The 20,995-nt window shown below is 50.5% G+C and overlaps 2 protein-coding genes across 8 annotated transcripts; both read right to left on the minus strand.

Annotated features, from left to right (window-relative positions):
• Positions 1-704: 704 nt before the first annotated feature.
• On the minus strand, positions 705-6,141 carry ECM1 (extracellular matrix protein 1). Of its 2 annotated transcripts, XM_014477976.2 has the most exons (11): positions 5,952-6,141; positions 4,790-4,852; positions 4,608-4,709; positions 4,426-4,503; positions 4,259-4,336; positions 4,081-4,161; positions 3,047-3,369; positions 2,405-2,779; positions 1,700-1,920; positions 1,446-1,533; positions 705-1,029 (listed from the first exon to the last, which is right to left on the minus strand). In XM_014477976.2, exons 1-11 carry the CDS (start codon positions 6,019-6,021, stop codon positions 799-801), a joined length of 1,710 nt encoding a protein of 569 aa, XP_014333462.1. In that variant the 5' UTR covers positions 6,022-6,141; the 3' UTR covers positions 705-798. The 2 variants fall into 2 exon arrangements, with proteins under 2 accessions (XP_014333462.1, XP_005894965.1); XM_005894903.3 differs by lacking the exon at positions 4,259-4,336.
• A 453-nt stretch (positions 6,142-6,594) lies between these two features.
• TARS2 (threonyl-tRNA synthetase 2, mitochondrial) lies at positions 6,595-19,684 on the minus strand. Of its 6 annotated transcripts, none has more exons than XM_070367165.1 (18): positions 19,482-19,684; positions 17,663-17,859; positions 17,215-17,338; positions 16,423-16,547; positions 15,514-15,631; positions 15,332-15,396; positions 15,004-15,082; positions 13,678-13,824; positions 13,384-13,482; positions 12,653-12,870; positions 12,032-12,194; positions 11,680-11,817; positions 11,422-11,499; positions 9,175-9,275; positions 8,873-8,974; positions 8,622-8,694; positions 7,994-8,108; positions 6,595-7,096 (listed from the first exon to the last, which is right to left on the minus strand). In XM_070367165.1, exons 1-18 carry the CDS (start codon positions 19,539-19,541, stop codon positions 6,948-6,950), a joined length of 2,151 nt encoding a protein of 716 aa, XP_070223266.1. In that variant the 5' UTR covers positions 19,542-19,684; the 3' UTR covers positions 6,595-6,947. The 6 variants fall into 6 exon arrangements, 5 of the variants coding, with proteins under 5 accessions (XP_070223266.1, XP_005894962.1, XP_070223265.1 ...); XM_005894900.3 differs by lacking the exon at positions 19,482-19,684 and adding an exon at positions 18,182-19,419; XM_070367164.1 differs by lacking the exon at positions 19,482-19,684 and adding an exon at positions 18,173-19,417.
• Positions 19,685-20,995: the final 1,311 nt, after the last annotated feature.

Below are 20,995 nucleotides of genomic sequence, written 5' to 3' on the forward strand. Positions count from 1 at the left end.
TGTGTAAAAATGCATATCCTACAGCCTAGCACAGTACACATCCATAAGAATTCAATAAATGTATACTGAAGGAATAAACACATGGACTCCATGGATTAAAAGTCAAGATTAAAAAATGTCAGGCAGGGCTGTGGGATTCTGGGGGCTCACCAAAGACATGAATCATAACTTTTTCACTTCTGAATCCTGATAGCCAGCTAACAAGTGACATTCCTTTTAAATGTGTAAATAAATTCAAGAAGGTTTCCCTGGTGGCTCAGTGGTGAAGAGTCTGCCAATGCAGGTGACATGGGTTTGATCTCTGGTCGGGGAAGATCCCACATGCCTCGGAGCGGCTAAATCTGTGCACAACTACTGCGCCTGTGCTAGAGTGCCCGGGGACTGCAGCTAGTGAGCCCGCGTGCACACCTGAGAACCAGTGCTTCGCAACAAAAGAAATCACTGCAGTGAGAAGTGCACGCACCACAACTAGAGAAAAACTCACACAGCAAAGACCCAGCACAGCCAAAATAAAGAAAAATAATAATAAATTCAAGATGATAAATACTGATGTTAAGCCGTTTAGTTGTGGTCCCAACTTAGCCAGTGGAAAGATTTCTGCTGAGCTAGTGGGGTGGGGCAGTGGGCCTCAGGGGCCAGTCACCGAGGAAAATCTGGGCAGGCTTGCAAGGGTGTGTTTGTGTGAGACAACAGACATAACGAGGCCAAATACAAGAGGTGTTTACTGTAATGCGTATTCCAGATGGGTGGGGTGGGGTGGGGTTCCCCCAATCTGATCCTCCAAGGCTCTGGGGTGACTCACTCTTCCTTGGGCTCAGAGGTGGGGCTGCTATTTGTTCCCTGAGTCGGGCCCTGCTCCCCGGGGCCCTTGGCATCCCTAGTGTCCCCAGTCACTACAGCCACATTCCTCAGATACTTCGTGTTGAAGCAGTTGATTTGTTCATCCCCAGGACTCAGTTTACAGCAGAGGGCAGAGTCTCGCCAGAAGTTACGTCGGGAACCACACAGCTCATCAATAAAGGCTGATTTCTGATGACAGAATAAAGAAGAGGTGATAGGGGAGGAGGGTTGTCAGAAGTCAGGACTGGTTACTTGGATGTCCAAGTTCCCCTTCCCTTCTGCTTCTACTGCTTTCTCCCTGGATCCTCCCACCCCTGGGGCCCACAGGGAGTACAAGGCTGCCTTCCACAGCCAGAGAGACTCCTTGTGACAGACAGATGTGACCATCTGGAAATGCCAGAGGCCCAGAGAAGGCATCATAGGTGCTTAGAGGTGGGGAGCAGGTCAGGTCAGGGATGAAGACTTCTGGAACCAAGAAAGAAGACCTCCCCACTGGTCCTCATTGTTTCTGAGGGCTGGTTTGAGGTACTCAGAGAAGCCATGGCCCGCTGTGCCAGGCTTCTCCCTCCTCTGCATCCCTGGGAGAGCCCTGACCTCACACTCACCTCCTCTTCAGCACAGCAGGCCTGCTCTGGGAATGGCAGGTCACAGCAACGGGCAGTCACTTTCTGAATCAGCCCAGGAATCTGCTTGCTATGTTGGTGGAAAGGGGCAGGGGTCAGGGTCTCTGAGTGACCCAGGCACCAAAATGGTGTTTGCAGACCATGATTTTGCTCTTCCCAATAGTGTCCCAGAGCGTGCCCCAGAGTGAGTTTTGGGAGAAGGGAAGAGCACTGGGCAAGAACTAGGTAAGACTCACTGCTTGCTGAGAACTCTTCGGTTTCCACAGAGGTGATTCATGAGGTTGGGGGTGATTCGGCTGAGGTCAAGGGTCAAGATATCCCGGTCATAGTTGGGATAGGGAGCCCGACGGGCGAAGCACTTGTCGCGGAGGGGGCTAGGGGGGTAGTTGCAACACGAGTGGTGGTGGGTCTTTATAGCCTGCTCCCGGTCACAGTACCCATCGAGGGTATCCTCCCACTGTGGACCAGAGAAAGGCAAGTCAGATGATTGGACACTGACCCTCCTGTCCCTCTACTGCCCTCACTGCCTCACCCGATGAGACGCGCACTCCCTGCCCCCGGTGCTGAAAGGGAAGGGCAAAGAGGCAGCTGTGGATGTGTGGGGCTGGGAAGGTGGAAGGGGTAGAAGCACAGCCGAGGTTCGGAGCTGGCCACGGGATATGTGCTGGAGCAGCAGACGGAGAGGATCGGGTGAGGCCAGACGGGTGGACGGCAGACAGGTGCACATGGGGGACACTGGGTGGATGCAGCCAGGATGGAGGCGCACGATGGAGGACTTGGACGAGGAACACAGTGGACGGACGGACATTCACAAGCAGGCAGATGGGCAGACGTGCTCACAGCAGGTAGCTAGGTACGTGGATGAATAGGCCGGCGGGCTCAGAGGTGTGAGACGGGTGGGCAGGCAGACAGGCTCTTGGGATGCCGAGACACCCACTTACGGCCTTCCAGGTACAGGTGTGGTTGTTCCCCTGCCGGCAGCAGCGCTGGAACTCCGCCTCCAGCCGGGTCAGGGCCTGCAGCTGCCTTTGGATGGAGTCCGTGGCTGGGAGGTTGCGTGGCACCGAGCGGAAGCGTTTTAGGTGGCAGATGTTCTTGATATTGTCCACTGTGGGTAGCCCAGGGGGAAAGGGCAGCTCGGGGCCCAAGGAAATACCAGGCTGGTGGCTGGGGCAGGCCCGGAGCTGGTAGTGTGGCCGGGGAGCTTCCTCCTGGAAGCAGGATAATCGAGCCTCCCCCTGCTTTTTGCAGCACCCGTGGGGTTGGGTCTTGACCGAAAACTCGGCCTCACAGAACCGGGTCACTGAGTCTTCCCACTAGAGTAAGAGGAGTGGGTAAGTCCAGCAGCCCACTGTCCACATTCCTGTCTTCCTCCCAGGCTCCAGAAAAGGCCCCTGGGCAGGCAGATAAGAAAGAAGTGGAGGCTGTCCTCCACGCTTCTGCACACGAGGAGGCCCAAGGGAGGGCCAATGAGAGGGACCTGAGGTTCCTGCACACCCAGGCCTAGGCCTCTAGTCCTTGAAACACACATACTCAGTCCGGGGGTTAAAGGACACCCCCAGGATCAAGAGCCCAACCCTTACCACGAGTTCTGCACAGTCCAAGCGGTTTGTGCGGTTGCGACAGCGGCAGCAGCGGGAATATCCAGTCTCCAGCAAATTGAGGGTCTCACCCTGACGGCTGAGGTGGGAAAAGCCAGTCTGTGGTAGGTTCCAAGGGCCGTATACCACATGCTGACGACTAGGAAGGCAGATCTGGTCCAGATTGTCCAGGGAAGGCCGCCCAGGGGGGAAGCCATCCAGTCGGTGGCCCCAGCCACCTCGGGGTCGGCCATGTTGGCAGTGCTGGGCTGGATTCCAGGACTCGGGCTCTGGGGGGCTGTGGTCCATGGAGGGAGCTGGCTTTTCTGGAATGGGGTAAACAGAGTGGGAAGGGGGAATATGTAGAGGGACAGTGAAAGGCTGGATTAAATTGGGAGGATTGAGAGAACTTGCAGTTAAGGAGAACGGGGAGGATACAGAAGAAAAAGAGAAGAAATGAATTTGTGGCTCTTACCTTCAGAATGACTGACTAAAAGGAAAAGAGACCTGAGTCATGCAAGGTGTCACCCTTACAGCTCCCAACCCCAAATCACGCCTGCCCACTGTGTTGCTTCCCTGGGCTCAGAATCCCTGCTCCTCACCCCACCCCCACCAGGGTCTGAGCCCTAAAGAGGGGGAGGGACAGACAAAAGCTGTCACTCTCTCTCTCTCTGCTTAGATTGGAAGGTGAACTCCCCTTGATATTGGAAAGGTGGGTCTACTAGGGTAGAAGGAGACAGGTAATCAGAAATCATGTTTGGATGGGCACCTCTAGAAGACAGGGGCCTGGCCAGTTCTCATTCATAAAAAGGAACTCAGTGGAGAAGCAAGCGAAAATAAATACTACTTTTGTGTCATTTAACCTTATAATTTTATAAAATAGGTATTATTTCCTCAACTTCACAAATGAAGTAATAACTAAGGCTTGGAGAGGTAACTCACCCAAGGTTATTACACAGCTAGTAAGTGGCAGAGACCCCAGAGCCCATGCTGTCAGTCACGGGAGGCAGGAGGGCAGAAGGGAGGGACTCGCTTACCTTCCTTCTGTTCAATAGGAACCTGGGGAGGGGGCAGCTCCTCTTGGAGGGGGATGGCTTCTTGAGGGAGAGGGGGACCCCCTGAAAGTCACCGAGTTCACAAAGGAGCAAGGATCAGGCTGATGTCAGCAAGATGTCGGGGCGGGGGGGGGAAGGGGGAGAACGGGGAAGCACTCACCTTTCTTTTCCACAGGGAGCTGGGAAGCGGGCAGCTCCTCTTGGAGGGGGATGGCTTCTTGAGGGAAAGGGGGACCCCCTGAAAGTCACCGAGGCCACAAAGGAGCAAGGATCAGGCTGATGTCAGCAGGATGTGGGGGGGCAGGGGAGGAACAGGGAAGCACTCACCTTTCTTTTCCACAGGGAGCTGGGGAGCGGGCAGCTCCTCTTGGAGGGGGATGGCCTCCTGTGAGGGAGAGGGCTGCACTGCAGAAAGGGGTGTGTGTGAGTAGTCACCCCTTCCTCCCCTCCCCTTCTGAAGATCAGGGTGTAGGCCAGACTAGAAATCTAGAGGTGCAACTGAGACTTACCTTCACTATGTCCCTCAGAGTGCAGGCTATGCTGGGAGGTGCGAGGGTGACCCTGGGGGAGGGCTCTGCTCAGAGGTGGGGAAGGGGGTGCAGCATAGCCCACTGGAGGCAAGAAGGCAGATGGTCAGAGCCTGCATTTCCTCCTGGAGCCCTGGTACCATGCCACGCCCCCAAATGCTTACCTTCTTGAAGGGGGTGGGTCAGGGGCTGTGGCCCCAGTTCTCTCTGCCCTGAAGCCTTGAAACCTGGAAGAGGAAGGGTGAATCAGGGGTGGCTTTGAGGGGCTCTTTCCTGGCCCTGAGTACAGGAAGGGGAGACACTGGAGGTCAGGAGCTTAGAAAAGATGACCAAGACACCAGAAATCTATTGCTCCTGCCCCAAACCCACCTGGTCAAGACCGATTCGGTGTGATAATCTGACAGCCTCACTTTCACCAGGCTCAGTGTCTTGGGTCTCCCAAGTCCTAGCCTAAAGGAACTGTGACATACGGAGCTGGGGAGGAGGCCTTAATCTTGCATCAGTGTCTTTCCCTTCAGAGCTTCTGGGCTCTTCCCACAGTTCAGGCCTTGAGCAGGCCAGAGCCTTGCCTGCCCGTCTGCTCCACCCCCGGCCTACCCCGGGCCCTTGAGACTCCTTCGGGCCTCCGGTGAGGAGCCCGCACAGGAGCTGAGGTGCCCCCCTGCGCTAGCCTCAGCTCCTCACTAGGTCTCTTTAGGACCTGGGGAACTAACTGCATGGTACAGGACTCTTGAAGCAAATCACCCCCACAGTCACGGCGAAAGGACTCGCTTGTAGCTATTTGCAGTTACGAAAGGCTAGGACTGGGAGGGACAAGATTGAGCCTCCCATAGATTAGATCTATGACACTCTCTCAAGTTTTCCACAGTAATGTTCTGTTGGGCATCCAAGCAGATAATGTGTGTGTGAGCTAGAGGGGCTGTGCCTGGTCCCCTGTGGACAGGTAACACCCCCTCACCTCCCCTCAACAGGTAAGGAGTCACTCAAGGTTCCCTGGGCCAGTACACTGGTTTTGAGCAGCCGGGGGCTCCTGATCTTCTCTTCTGGGTAACAGGTCCCACAGAAATAGCATGTCCCTCACTCTGTGAATTTACCCGCCCTCTCTGCTGTCCATTTGACTCCAGTTGTTTCTTGGCAGCAATCTTGACAAACCCCTCCCCTTCTGTACGCCTGCTCCCCTTCCTGTTAAAGGCTCCAGTGCCCAGGCCCACCACAGGCCTGCTCAGAACGGCCAGCCAAGCGGGGTACCTTTCTGCTGGTGATGAGCTATCCAGGATGGCTGGACCCAGGCCCCCTGTCCAAGTGCTGGCTCCAAGCCCAACTCACCTCCATCAGAGGCCACAGAAGCAACAGTTAAACAGGCCAAGACCAAGGCTGCTCCGGACATGGTCCCCATCCTGGGGCAGGTACAGGTGGGCGGCCACCAGTACGTCCTCTCAGGCAGATCTGATTGAAGGGCCGGGCAGATGGGAGCCTGCCTGTCCAGTTGCTGTTACTGCTATTGTGAACTTCAGGGCCGGTTCCTTCTCCTCTTTATAGGCTACGAGAGACAGCTCCCGCCCTCCTCAGCTTCCTGCCATGACTCAGTCCCAGCCACTCCTCCTCTTGCACTCACCCTGAAGCCTCCTGAGAGGACTAAGAACAGAGGTGCACCCAACTCCAGAAGAAACTGATTTTGAGAATCCCGGAGAAAGAGAGGTCTGAGGCCTTATTCTGTGCCCCAACTTCTCCGTTTGCGTGCTGCCTTCTGTGGAGAATGCATCTGACAACCTGCTGAACTGAAGTGTGCAACAGGGCACTGAGGAGTTGAGACAGGAACACCCTCCAAACTGGAGCTCCCCCAGCAGGGAGAGCTCTGGAATGCCCCTTCTCAAACCCCCAAGCCCCTAGGACAAAAGAGAGGGAGACAGAGTCAAATTCCCTTTCATGTCCCTGTCAGGAATCAGAGATGAAGACATACACCACTAGCTTCAAGTTTACTGTTTTTATTTTTATTTTTTTAATTTTTTGGCTGTACCATACAGCATGTGAGATCTTAGTTCCCTGACCAGGGATTGAACCCAAGCCCCTGCATTGGAAGCACAAAGTCTTAACCACTGGACCACCAGGGAAGTTCCCCAAGTTTATTATTTTTAGTTTCACTCTCCTCACATCCAAACAGCTACAGCTTCTCCCAGACCAAATCTCTTCATGAAGTAGATTCACGCCTTCACAGGAGTTCTGAGTCTGAGGGACTCCAGTCCTGTCAGTTAGGTTGGGCTCCCCCATGTTAAGGCGGGCTGGGGGCTCCTGCAGGTCTTTTCCACATCTATATACAAATGCTCAGAAAATTTCTTCAGCATTTGGGACCCTGGTGTCCTGTAGCTCCAGTAGCCGCTGTACAGCCTCGGCCAAGTCCCGTTCTCCAAGTCGACGATTATCTCGAGTCCGAATGTTCACTGTTCTCTTACTCTGCTCTCTCTGGCCAACCACTGCAGGAAGAGGGAGGTCTGGGAATCTTAGGGAAAGTGTATCCAAAAGGAGAGGATATCCTCCTTTTGCTGTGCAGAAATCTTTAGGAAAAGCAGAGCTCAGACACGGTTCCGGGAAAGGATATATTTAGCTATCTCTCGCTCTCCAGTTCCCTGGTCTTCCTGAAAGATTCCAGACATTTTCTTACATGCCTTATCACTTCCACTCAGGAGCCCAGGGGTGAGAGGCAGTACGGTCAGCCAAAGAAAGACAAACAGATCAAGAAGCAGATCCAGAGAGAAAAGTGTCTGTGTGTGTGCATGTACATTAGAGAAAGGGGAGGGTGGCAGGGTGGGAGACACATAGGTAAGTCCATGGGGTGGGTCATGGCGTAGCTTGTGCCAAGACTGGCAAGATGAGTGGGTGTGCAAAACTAGAAAATCAGGTAATCTGGCTGAGAAATCTCAACTTCTTACCTTCAAGACAGAGCTTTGAATCTTGGAAAAATGAAAAAAGGCACAAGGTTGGCTTAGACTTTTCCCCTTATGGCCCTTTTTCTCATCCCTCAGGGCTGACTCCACCTAGGTCTAGAATAAATAAAACTAACTAATTAACGTCTTATTAGCCCTTCCTGTCCCTTTCTGTCTGATGCTCCCTTGACTAATTAACCTGACAGACATCAAGAGTTAGGGTGCGGGCCAGCAGAAAACCGTCCTGAGGGTCAGAGGCGCAGGCCAGGAGGTGCAAGAGCCTAGGCCCCAATGGCTCAGTTGAGCTGAATCCTGGCTCCTGCCCAGCTCGGGTCATGAGCCGCAAATTACCCAAATGTGCAAATGACCAGGCCTGACATACAGGAAAGAACATACAGGCCGGGTGGAAGAGTATAGGGCCGTGGGGCTGTGCTGACCGGGTCTTACCAAACTGAAAATTGTAGTGTGCGAGCTGAGCCCGGCGGATTCTCCGGCTGAGGGTCAGTCCCGAGTCAGCGTCCAGGTCACCGACCAGTCCCGCAGCTCGCAGGCTCTGCTGTGCCTGGGGCAGAGGGTCATTGATAGGAACCTGATTTAACGGAAGGCTGAGGAGGTAGAATACCCCAATGCCGGTTTTCCTCAAGCTCCCCCACCTGCTCCTCCTTCCTCTGCCTCCAGGCTCTCTGGGTCTCAGGGACGAACCCTCTTCACTCTCTACACTGAGGCCCCTCTGCCGCCCCCACAGCTTCCTTGTCTGCTTCATCCTGCAGCCAAGCCTCCCTGGACTCTGCCTGTTTCTAGACACCACTCTGCACCACCAACCAGCTGCTCGGCTCTAGTACTGTCCATTATCCTTACTTTTCTCTAGAAACGAAAAATAAGAACAACGTTCATCCAAGGCCCCTATTGTGCCATGCACCTTATTGTCTAACATTTACTGACTTGTTTAATTTTCACAAATCTCCAGGCAAGGCGGGATTAGCTCAGTTTTCAGATGTGGAATTCCCAGCATGCAGCAATTCCCACTGCTCATCCCGGGCCTCTCTATTAGGCCTGGGTCGACCCCCATCCTCACCTCTCTGGCATATTCCTCCTGCTCCGTCCCCACAGGGATGACCACCACCTGGAATGGGGACAGCCATAGTGGCCTGATGGAGAGAAGAGAGGAAGGCAAATTATTTATCCTGGCATGGACCCCAAGTGTGGCTGCAGAGGGCAGATTCTAGAAGGAAACAGAAGCTGGAGTCTGAAGGGGACCAGGATCTGGAGCACACACTGCCTAGTTTGAGGGCCAGAACAGACAGGAATCGGGGTCAAAGGTCTCACCATTTCCCCCCACAGCTCTCCGCCAGCACTCCCAACATCCTTTCCACGGAACCGAGCACAGCGCGATGAATGAGGACTGGACGCTCTAGGGCCCCCGACTGCCTTGGAGGGAGATGGGGGTGGACGGAATGGAGAAGCATCACAAAATGAGCACCCAAGATTACCTTCCAGTTTCCAAGAAATCTTCAACCCCGCCAAGGGAGGGTGTGGAGGATGTGGCTAAGTTTTAAGGGTAGAAAGGGAAGTGGGCCTCCACCTACTCCGTGAGCCGAGGGGAAAGGTGAGAGGATAAGGTGCCATACCCCTTGTACTGGAGGTCAAATCTCAGGGGCAGCTGGAAATCGAGCTGGATTGTCCCACACTGATGGGGTCGACCCAGGGCATCGCGGACGTGCACATCAATCTGGAGAAGGCAGAAAGGAGGACACGCGAGAAACTAGAGCCAGTGCACTCCACTGCACATCCGCCCCCTCTATCTACCCACATCCCGGGCTGTGTGGAGAAGACATATCACCCACGGCATCCTGCTCCATGTCACTCCCTGGAGACTCTGGCAGTGGCTCTTTCCATTTAATAGTGATGTAACATTAGGGGACGTCAACATTCACATGAATGGCCCAGCTTCGCCCTGGCCTCTCAATTCCATGAGTTTCTCTCATCTCAGAGACCTTCACCCGAGCCCACACTGTGGCCATGACCTTCATTCCATCATCTCCCAGAATGGCTACGCCTCTGAAACAATCCATCAGACACCTGCTCTGATTCCTGTATCCTGTCCTTCCAGCTCTGACGATTATTCCTATAATGACTCTTCAATTTCTCAGCTCCTTAACTCACTTTTCTTCACACTCATAGGCCCCTCGGCTCTTCCCGCCCCCATTTCTCTCTCCATGAAGCTATAACCACTCTTCTGGTTCCCTGGTATCATTGTTCTTCTGTCACACCCACATGACAAACTCTACCTTGGTAGCATCCTCGCTGCCCACCTGCCTGGCCCTGCAACAGAGCTGCTCTGCGTTGCCCAGCATACCACATACTACAGATGCAGAAACACTGATGCCAGAGGCTGCTGTGAACCTCAACAGAAGCCATGCTGTTGCCAGCAATCCACGGGCTAGCCTAACCAGCTCTGTGCCCTGTTCTCCTCAGGGATGCTCAAGCTTTCTCCTCATTTCCCTTCTTTAGCTCCCTCATAACAACTCTCCTCTTCCCCACTCCCATCTCAGCAAATGTTCCTGCCTCCAACCTTGTGGAGAATTCCAGTAACTGACAGCATGAGAAAGGAAAAATGTCTCAGCTTCTGTCACCACATCTATACATTTCCTCGCACCTACCCCAGCCTTTCCGCCTATCTCCTAAACAAAGGCACAGGGGTCCTGTCTATGGAGGGCTCTGGATCCCATCCCTTACGACGTCTCACAAATGTCCCTCTACTGAAACCCCTTCTACAACTTCAACTTCTCCCGACCCAAACAGGCTCCCTCTCATCACAGCATTTAAACATCCTCAAGCAACACCTCTTTGGATCTGACAGCTACTCTCCTTTGCCTTTATAAAAGCCAATGATCTTTAAGATTTGTTTGCTTTGGCCACACCACGTGTGGCTTGTGGGATCTTAGTTCCCCAACCAGGGATTGAACTTGGGCCCTCAGCTGTGAAAGCGCCGAGTCCTAACCACTGGACCATTAGGAAATTCCCTACAGCCAATGTTTTTGAAAGAGTTATATTCATTTATTCACTTCTGATTCCAACCCCCATCCCCATTTTACTGGAAAATGGCCCCTCAAAACCTAACAGCCTTGGGGATCCCCTGGTGGTCCAGTGGGTTGAGATTCCACCTGCCAGAGTGGGGAAACAGGTTCGATTCCTGATTCTGGAAGATCCCACAGGCCTAGGAGCAACTAAACCTGTGCACCAGAGTTACTGAGCCTGCAAACCTCAACTACTAAAGCCCATGTGCCTAGAGCTTGTGCTCTGCAATAAGAGAAGCCACTGCAGTGAGAAGCCTGCACACTGCAATGAAGAAGAGCCTCTGATTGCCACAACTAGAGAAAATGCTCATGCAGTAACCAAGACTCAGTGCAGCCAAATTTTATTAAACAAGCAAACAAACAAACCTAACAGCTTTTTCACTATATCCAGCAGGCCCTTCTCAGGCCTTTTTTTCACTGATTTCTTTCACCTCTTTCAACCTGCCATGTCACTCCTCGACCCAGCCTCTGCCTACAATGTTCCCTCCTGAGACATCTTTTTACTTAACCAACAATTACTTTTCAGATTAGAAAGAGATTCCTACAGGAAACCTTTTCTGACCCTCCAGAGTAACATGCTCCCTTAGTACCTACACAGTACTGATCCCATGGTGCTGAAAACGCCTTCTTTACCTCCCAGAAGCTTCACCAGACCTAAGTTCCATGAGGGCAGGAAATGTATTGCTCTTCTTTACATCCTACACAAGTTTAAACACATTCCTTCGTATCTATTAAACATTTAATAAAACAAAACCAGAAGATGAATAAGTAAGACTCTTATCTGGGTCCCCAGCTTACCTTAGGCCCATAGAATGCACCATCTCCAGGGCTGATATCCCACGGTGCTCCAAATTCTTCTAGGGCCTGCTGCAGGACCTTTAGAGAGAAGGAGACAAGAGAAGAAATATGTCGCCTTAGACTTAACAAGCATCATATCCCACTAGCCCCCGCAATGACCCTCTTGGCACCTGCCTCTACCAGGGACCCTGATTCCCACCTCCCCTCCCCTTCCATTAGACTGCTTTATCTGCCTCTGCTTCCCTACCACTCGCTCACCTGCTCGGCCTGGTCCCAAAGGCAAGGCTCTCCCAGGAAGCCAGATGGCCGGGTAGACAGTGCCATGTGGAAGGAAAAGCCAAGGATGGTGTAGACAGAGTGGAGGAAATCAAGACAGCCTCGGATCTCTGCTTCCAGCTGGAGGAATAAGGGTAGGTGAGCTGCGTGACAGCTAGAGCTCTGGGGTCAGGGTGGTAGTTTGGGGGAAAGAAAGCAAAAACATTGAGGAAAGTTGGAGATAGAATGCAGCTGACTTATATAAAGAGGGCAGCTGAGGGTCAGGAATGTTGGCCCTTCACAAGGAGAATGAAAGGTGGTTTAGACTGCTTCAGTGGAGCTGGGGAAGGGCCACCTGATCCGGTGCACAGAAGATGTGGGCGTCATCCTGCTGGAAGCACCGAAGCCGGGTCAGGCCACCCAGGCTGCCAGAGGCCTCAGCCCGGTGCAGGGCCCCGAAGTCGGCCAGTCGCAGGGGCAGCTCTCGCCAGGATCTGGGCCGGTGGGCGAACATTAGGCTGAGGTTGGGGTGGAGAAGAGTCAGGGCCACAGGGAATACTAACCCCTGAGGCCTGCTCCCCCGCCCGGTCTACTTCCCTTCTTTGCACTATCAGCTTATGCCCTCTCGGGCCTCACCCTGTCTCCTGCTGAGTCCTGTTAATTTTGCCTGGTTCTCAAGTGAATTTCTCAGTAACAATAAGACATCACTTCCTGTACCCCTGTTCTGTGACAGGCATTGAACTGAAAGAGGAACCTGAGACAGCAGCTCCAAACCCTTGCTATTTTACTCATGATGAGACTGAGGCTCAGGGAGGTACAATGATTTCCCCAAATTCACATGGGGAGATAGAGGGCAGATTCAAGACTCAAATTCAGGGTTCCAACACTATTCCAAGGTGCCTTCTATTAATATTTAGCAAACCGGCTGCCTAGGCCTAGCCCCAGAAGAAACCAGGTCTCCTGGCTTCCAGCTCACCAATGTGCAGGGCAGTTCATGGGCTTGAGGGCGAGTGTGTCTGTGGGGGGGCTGGCAGAGTGGTCGCTCTGAGAGCTGGAAGGCCTGTCCAGGCCTGGTGGCTGCAGGGCAAACATGTCTTCCCGATAATGCTCCCAGTGCCCTGACAGCTCCCAGAGCTTCGCAGAAAACAACGTGGGGGTTTTCACTTCTGAGAAACCGCGGCGGGTGTACTCAGCCTGCAGAGATGAAGACATGGGAGACCAGAGTGACTGGGGAGGAAAGGAGGCAGGGTGGCAGCTGTGTGGCTCTCCGGGCCATCAAGTCATGCTGATCACAGCTATACCTGGTAATTACCACACCCCCTCTCTACACTCCCCACAGTAGACGCGCTGTTCTTGATTAAGGTCACTTGCACTCTATCATTCGAGGTGGCGCTAGTGGTAAAGAACCCGCTGCTGATGCAGGAGACAAAAGAGATGTGGGTTCAGTCCCTGGGTTGGGAAGATCCCCTGGAAAAGGAAATAGTAACCCACTCCAGTATTCTTGTCTGGGAAATTCCATGGACAAAGGAGCCTGGTGCGCTATAGTACCTGGGGCTGCAGAGTCAGACACAACTGAAGTGACTTAGCACACATGCACTCTATGGTATTAATGTTCAAACTTCTAATCCCTCTCTTTTAACAGTTGGATTCTTCTAGGCCCTCAGTCCCCCTCCAGTCATCCTCCCCCTGAACATGGGTCCTCCTTACCCTGATAAAAGCCACCAGTGCATTATACACCCTTGTCCCTCGAGGCAGGAAGAAGCAGCTCCCGGGGCTCAGTTCATGGAAGAAGAAGAGCTCCTGTTCCTGGAGTTGGAATCAGCAATGTCACTTCAAAGTGAAAGCAGGGCTTGAAAACCCAGAAGAGATTACTTGACAGAGTTGCTCAGTTTGTGGGATTCTGAATTTGATCCCAACTTCACAGATCAGGTTCCCTCCTTGCTCTGCAACCCTTATCATCACCACCTTCTCTGCCCCCACTCCTCCAGTCTCTCTCTTTACCTTCCCAATGCGCCGGTGGTCCCGTAACTCTGCTTCCTCCCTCCATTCTTCCCAGGCCCTCAGCTCCTCTGCAGTTGGGAAGGAAATGCCGGACACTCTCTGCAGTGTCTCTGGGGCGTCTGGAAATTTCCACACTGATGATGAGTTCTGTGGGAGGACAGAGGGAGTCAAAGGGAAGATGAGGACTGAAGGCATCCACCCAACCTCCTTCAATCCTCAGATGATACTCTGGGAACAAGCATCCGAGGTACCCACTTGACAACAATCCCATCTCATCTCTCTCACCACTTTTCCCACCATCACCAGCAGCAGGATACCCACCCCATCCTCCAGACAACCCCTGCCACATTTAGCACCCTGGAGGTACCTGGGCCTTGGTTTCTACACATGTACTGCTCAACTCTAACTGTATCTTGTCACCTCTGCATTCTCACCAGCACTATCTTACCAGCAATCCTGTACTTCCTTCCTTCCCCTTCTAATCAACAATGGCACAGGGAAGTAACCCTAAGCACTGGTCAAATATTAAGTCCATCCATCCCCTTATCAAGCTCCCATACAGTCATGAGAAAACCCCATCTCCCATGCTGTTCCTGGATTCATGAAATTCAAATGCCTCTGCTTCTCGTTCCTTGAACTACAGTACTAATAAGAAATGGCTTGCATTTTATAGTACTTTTAACTTGTCCTCAAACACTTTCTCTTGTGTTAGTTGGTTTTGTGTCTATGATATGGCCCTACTGGCAGGACAGCAATTAACAGCCTCACTTTACAGCTGGGGATCATGGGCAAGATTTACCCAAGGCCATATACTTATCAGTGGCAGAGACAGAACTCAGAGCAGATGCCTAGGTTTTCAGTCCAGGGCTTTTGCTCTACCTATCTGCCTGTCCCCTCACTCCCTGCTTCCTGCTCCTACTCCAACTGACAGTTCACCTTGCCCAGGAGCAGTCTTTTTATAAAGGGCAGGCCTCTGACTTAAAAGAATATTCTCTCTGTGCCTGTCAAATGGTGTTCCACACCTGCTCTCTCCTCATGAGTCTTCCCTAATGACCCTGTCCAGTCTGTTTATGCCTTCCTTTGCCATCTCCCTTGGTGGTAATGTCTGACTACAGAATTTGAATTGGCTTCTGGGCCCTGGCAGGGTGTTGACTATCTGTCACTAGATGGGAAATTTCTAGAAGGCAGAGACAAAGTTTCTCTCTCCTTCCAGATTCCTCCCTTAGCTATCAGAGCAGAGAAGGGCCTGAGAATCACCTTCCCCTTCCTCAACTCACTCGAGTGAAAACCCAGGAATCTCAACCTAACCCAGTCCTCATGACTGACCGACAGCAGTTTCAGGCCTCCAATCTGTCCAGTATGCCGAAGGTGGGGGCCCCTGCACAGATCAACCAGCATGCCACACCTGGGAGAAAGAAGGGGCCGGTGAGTGGTTTCCAAATTCTTGAGCTTCTAAGTTTCTCCCTCTCAGGGTATTTAGCTGACAGAAAGAGATGCAAAGAACTACTCCACGGAGAGAGCAGTGAGAGATAAAAACCAATGCCCATTTCTTCTGGGAGCACCAGATGACCTCTCTTCTTTCCCTCACGCCAGCCCTGGCCTTCCTTAGCGCATCCCCAGCTTTCCCTGTCCCTTCAGCATCAGCAGCTCTCACCCATACACTGTTGCTGTTGGACCCGTCACCTTCTCCTCAATCAAGCGAAGCTTGAAGGGGTTATCCTGGAAGAAGGGGAGAGTGAGGACAAGCCTTCATTCTCACAAAGACATCCTGGAGAGAGCCACTCCTCCCCTCACACCTCTTGATCATTCTCCTAAACCTGTGTGTCTCCACCCCACCTTGAAGAGCTGGCGAAGCTGAGCCCGGGAAGCCTCCAGTCTCCGGAAGGGCTGAGCAGCAGCTGTAAGTTCCTGGCAAAACCGTTCCAAAACAGGCAGCTCTGAGCCCTTGACTGTCCTGGAGAGATGAAGAATGGTTGGCTGGCCTCTGTCTGCTAGGGAGCAACACCTGGGTGACACACCTGGGTACTGGATAGGGGGTGAAATCCTGCCCTCCAAAAATATCAAGTTACTGGCAAAGACAAAGAGACTAGGGGAAAACAAATAGGAAATCAGGTACAAAGTTTACGGCTGGAGGAAAACAGCTCTAGGTATGAAATTAAATGTTGCATGCAGGCAATCTGGATAAACAAAACTAGAGAAACAGCAGTGAGAGATGAAGTAAAAGTTGAATACATAAAGGCTAGAGAAGGTAAGTTTCAAGCTGATTTAGATAAGGAAGGACATGGACTAATAGAGATGGTGATACCAATGTCACAGCGGAGGCACGGAGGGACCCTGGCCCCAGCTTTCTTTCTCCTCCAAATTGAACATGCGTGAGGCTCCAGAAAAGGCCTCAGAAACCATCCCAGTAAAGAGGTACAAACTTTCAGTTATAAGATGAATAAGGCCTGCAGAACTAACATATAACACTGTGACTGTACTTGATGAATTCTGTATTGTATAATTGAAATTCTCTAAAAGTAGTTCTTAAGCATTCTCATACATACAAAAAAGCATGTGATAATTTGATTATGAGAATCCTTCTACAATGTAGACATATATCAAATCACCATAACTATACTTTAAATAAATTACAACTGTATTTGTCAATTAGACCTCTAAAAAAGAAAAAGAAATTATGGTGATATCTCTGAAAAAAAAAAAAAGCACCCCAGAATTATTCTCCTCCTTCCTTCCATCACTCACCGTTCCTTTCCTAAGAAGAAATCATGGTAAAAGCCACATTCTGTGCTTGGGCCTTGGCAGAGGACAGCACCTAAAAGCTGTTCAGCTGCTGCCCCCAGGACATGGGTACTGGAGTGCCAGAATACCTGGGTTCACAAGAAAGGAGTTCATGAGTTCATAGCCTTCTCCTTTAGTCCCTACCTCTCTGACCTCCTCAGAAAAGCTTTTGTGAACCAGTTATGAATAACTATCACAAAATGTGCCCCTGAGCTTGGGGGTGACTGCTGAATAGTAAAAGACAAATAGACAACAACATAATGGAATATAAAAGAAAGAAGGCCCCTAGAAGCAATGCACAGAAAAGAGTAAGCCCCACTCCTCACTGCTTTCCAGTTTCAGAGCATAGTAGGAGGTTAGTCAGTTTTCATACCATCTAAGCTGACATGAAAAAGTGGAAGGAAAGCCAGGTCATGTGCCCAATTGTGCAAGCCACACTAAAATTAAAAATGTGCTACTGATGACTTATAATATAGGTCTCAAGAGCTGGGGGGCTAATGGGGCATATTATCTATTTTCAACTTAATTCTCTCCCTTTCACTAGCACAACTGGTCACTGCTTAATAGACCCAGGCTAAGTAAAAACTTTCATCCTAAGTTTCCAGCTTAGCCAGGACCAGTCAAGACAAGCAATATGCCGTAAGCCTCCCAAGTGCACTTGGAGAAACTGTGGCAAGAGAAATAAACGCTAGAAATGCCCACATAAACATCTCTTAGTTTAGTAGCCACTGTATCCCCGATAAGGAGGAAGCTTACCTTTTTCCCCTGTGCAGAATCGAATGTCAGAAACCGGAGGTCAGAATCTGTCTCCAAGGGCCGCTCCAGATCATAAGGTTCTCCATTGACTTGAGCAGCCACTGCAGTATCCGCCAGGTTTGAACTTCAGCAGTGAGGAATACAGGTAAAGAAAAAGACAAGGTTACAATCCAAAGGCGAAGACAGGAACTAATCTCTTAGCAACTCCAAACCTGCAAAGAGGAAACGGGTTACGGGAGCAATAGAATTTATCATTCCCCTCCACCCTCCATGCCTAATGGAGGAAGGTCAGAGACTATGAAACTAATGCAGATTGAAAAGGAATTGGCAGGAAATGCTATCTTGAGGAGGATGGGATAAACATACAAAGTCTTTTCCCTACTCCAATTAAGAAAGAGAAAGCAGAGATAGAAGCGTTATCCTGGTAGGTACAGAATGAGCCTAGTACCTGATCTGCTGGGCTAGTTGGTAAGGGGTTGTCTTCCATGCTACAGCATCGACTTTCTGACCTCCAGGAAGTGATATCTTAATAGTCCGCTGTTCCTCCTGTGTCATGCTTGCTAACCTCTTTACCTGAGCAGTCCATAGCTCCTCAAAATAGCCAAGCCGCTCTACCAACCAGTGTGGAGGGGTCGGCACAGCTGCCTGGAGGGAAAGATGTTAAGAAGTAACACAGGTTCCATCATTCCTTCCTGGGATTGGGACCGCGCGAAATTAGAACATTTAAGTGACCGTGGTCCGAATCCTGGGCCTTTAAAAACACTGGGTGATACAGGGCCCTAGGCTAGCTCTAGGCTCCCCAGGCTGCTAACAGGAGGGAAACAATGGCGCATCTAAGGGCCAGGGTAGTCGGGTTCGGGGCCGCTGGGCGGGAGCAGACGGTGTCAAGCAGGGTTAAGAGCCTACACTTTGGGGTTCCGCTGGGCTGGGTCCAATGTGGCTCGGAAATTTTGGGTACCTCACGCACAGTGTGCAGCCCGCAGGCGTGTAACCCTGGGAACCGAAGCCGCCGACACCTCTGATACAGCCCCATTTTCCCTCAGTCCGGTCCTACATACTCAAATGATCGCCGCTTCTCCTTCGCCAGATTCCTCATTGACGTCTGGCCCAACAACATCCATGCCTATTGGTTACTACAGCTGCCACTCCAATCTGGGACCGCCTCCAGGAGCTCCGAAGAGGAACACCCCACGCAGCACTAGCAGCGGTGTGGGTGGTTCCACCTGACCGGAAGACCTAAACTGTTACACACGTGGGCAATTTCAGAGACCTGCAGTTTCAGATCAAAAGAGCAGTAAGATATCCTGCGGCTTTGAGGACAAGGGCAGGAAAATTTCCCAAAATGCAAGTGGAAGAGAAAGAGATCGGAAAGGGTAGTCATTTCCTTTTAAACCATACTTTTTCTTTTACATAGCCTTCACTGGCAGGTAGGAAACAGATAAAAGCATATACTTTGAGATAAGACAGATCTAGTGTAAATCCTGGGAATTGTGTCTTTTGGGTAATTAACTTCTAGAATTCCCTAGCGGTCCAGTGGTTAAGACTCTGCTCTTCCATGGCAGAAGCCACAGGGAACTGGTCAGGGAACTAAGAGCCCACAAGCCAGGCAATGCAACAAAAACAGACACCCCCAAACAAAATAAACTTCTGAACTTCAATTTTCTTATCTATAAAATGGGAATAATAATTCTCATTCTGAATTGTTAATTTTATATTGTCTAATATATTGCATAGTACATAGTAATGGGCAACACTAGTGACAAGCTATGAGAATAAATGAATATAACCACTTTGGGGCTAGAGCAAAGAAACTGCAAAGGGCATTCTTTGGCATCCCTTCATACTCATGGTGCTTAAAGAGGGCCCTTTAGAGATCCCTTAACTTACAGATGAGGAATTTAAGGTCACAGAAGGTAAGTGGTTTAATACCAAATGATGCTGGATTCTGAATCCAAGTTTCGTATTCTTCTACCACAACAGACTTTCTCTGGTAATAAGAAATTACTCCCAATACAATTCCCCCAACAGCTCAGAAAGAAGTGCCTGACCCTAGAACCTTAGCTCTCTGCTGCCAACCAAGACTGCCTCTAATTCCCATCCTAGCTCTCCTTTAGCCCTCTCCCTGCTATATCCAGAATACAGGACTAGGTGTATTTGATTTGTTTTCTACAGTAAAAATTGAAACACAACCAGATTTGTAAAGTATGAGGGGAAATGGATTTAGGGACAGATGTGAGGTTCTTAGTAATTCCCATTAGTCCCCTCACCTGGGGGTGGGGATGGTTGGTGTTGGTTCTCAAGTTTCCAATGGTGATGTTATCAAGCATTGTGGAGGAAGAGCTGTCATAGAAAGATGTTTAATCTAAGTTTCCAGAGGTTCTGTCTGGGGAGGCAGCGGCTGATCTGAGTCACAGGCACCACTCCGGATCTTGGCTCCATCTTCTGGTATATTAGACACCCTGAAATACAAAAAGAAATAGACAAGAGTGTGGAAGAGGAAGATTACTTGTATGTGTGTGAGTTTGGGAGAAGGTTAGGAGAATTTTTAAGTGGCAATCAGGAAGTGTGACAGCAGGCAGAACTCTTCCCATGGCTCTGCACCAAAAGGGACAGGGAAGTGTTACACTGCATGCAACAAAATGGTAGCTGCTCTGTAAGTAATTAAGAATATACCAATCACTGTACTGACTTGAAACCCCTTAGGACTTGTATACTGACACACACCTTCTTTAACCATTCTGCTTTGGGAGGATAGTAGAGGGATGGTGGGATAAGTAGATTAATTACAGTTACAGTAGCTGCCTGCACTCATCCCTCAAACATGTACTGACTACTGCCTATGCGCGATGCACTGAGCTGGGTGCTACAGGATGCCAATCAACCAACTGCTACATCATCACTTATGTGATCTGGTTTGCAGTGGAGGAAGGAAGGAATGTCACGTTATTCCATTCCTCCCTGTGGCATAAGCAAGCCAGCAAGCAAGCAGGCAAGAGTAAGCTAGCGAAGGCCAACACATTAATCACTTCACAATGTCTGTTCTGTGACTAGCACGTCTCAGCCTCAGAATTTTAGCCAATTAGCCTGCTGGGAAAATATCTGTTGCTAGAACTGCTCCTCCCTTCCACCGGAGTATTACTCAACAACCCCTATGTGCCAAGTGCCATGCTTCACTATCTCACTGAATTCCGAGAACCCAACAAGTAGTAGTTCTTACAATGAAGTACTACTACTACTTCTTCTTCTACTACCCTTTAAAATGTTGAAAATGACTCTCAAAGAACTCAAACCCCACTCCATCTGAATGTAGGAGCAGTGTTATAACATGTTATGCTGTCTCATAGGGACCAGGATCATCACCATGCACCATGTTTGGTAGCTCATCTTTTTTCTCCAGGGCACAGTACTAGGAGCCTTTGGGCCCTAAGAGGCCTTTAATAGGGTGGAGAGAAAGTAATAAAAAGCCAAGAAAATAGGCAAAGAGGCATCTTACCAAATAACCTCTACCAGTCTAAGGTTAAGGAAAAAGAAGAGTTTAGGAAATAATACCAGATGTTTTCATAGAAGTCTAGGGAAAAGAACTCCTCAGAAAAGGGTACACTAGACCCTGAATCAACTTTGAGAAACTCTCAGCTTTACTCCACTCTTAGGATAGACATCTTGTTAGTTACAGCTTTGGTTGAGGAGGTATTGTTTTTATCATCTTTAACTGTTTATAAGAATTCTCTCCATGGAAAGTACAGTACATTTCCCCCTTGTTATCAGGAGCAACACAAACCTC

Source organism: Bos mutus, chromosome 3 (genome assembly GCF_027580195.1).
Source record: "Bos mutus isolate GX-2022 chromosome 3, NWIPB_WYAK_1.1, whole genome shotgun sequence".
NCBI lineage: Eukaryota > Metazoa > Chordata > Mammalia > Artiodactyla > Bovidae > Bos > Bos mutus.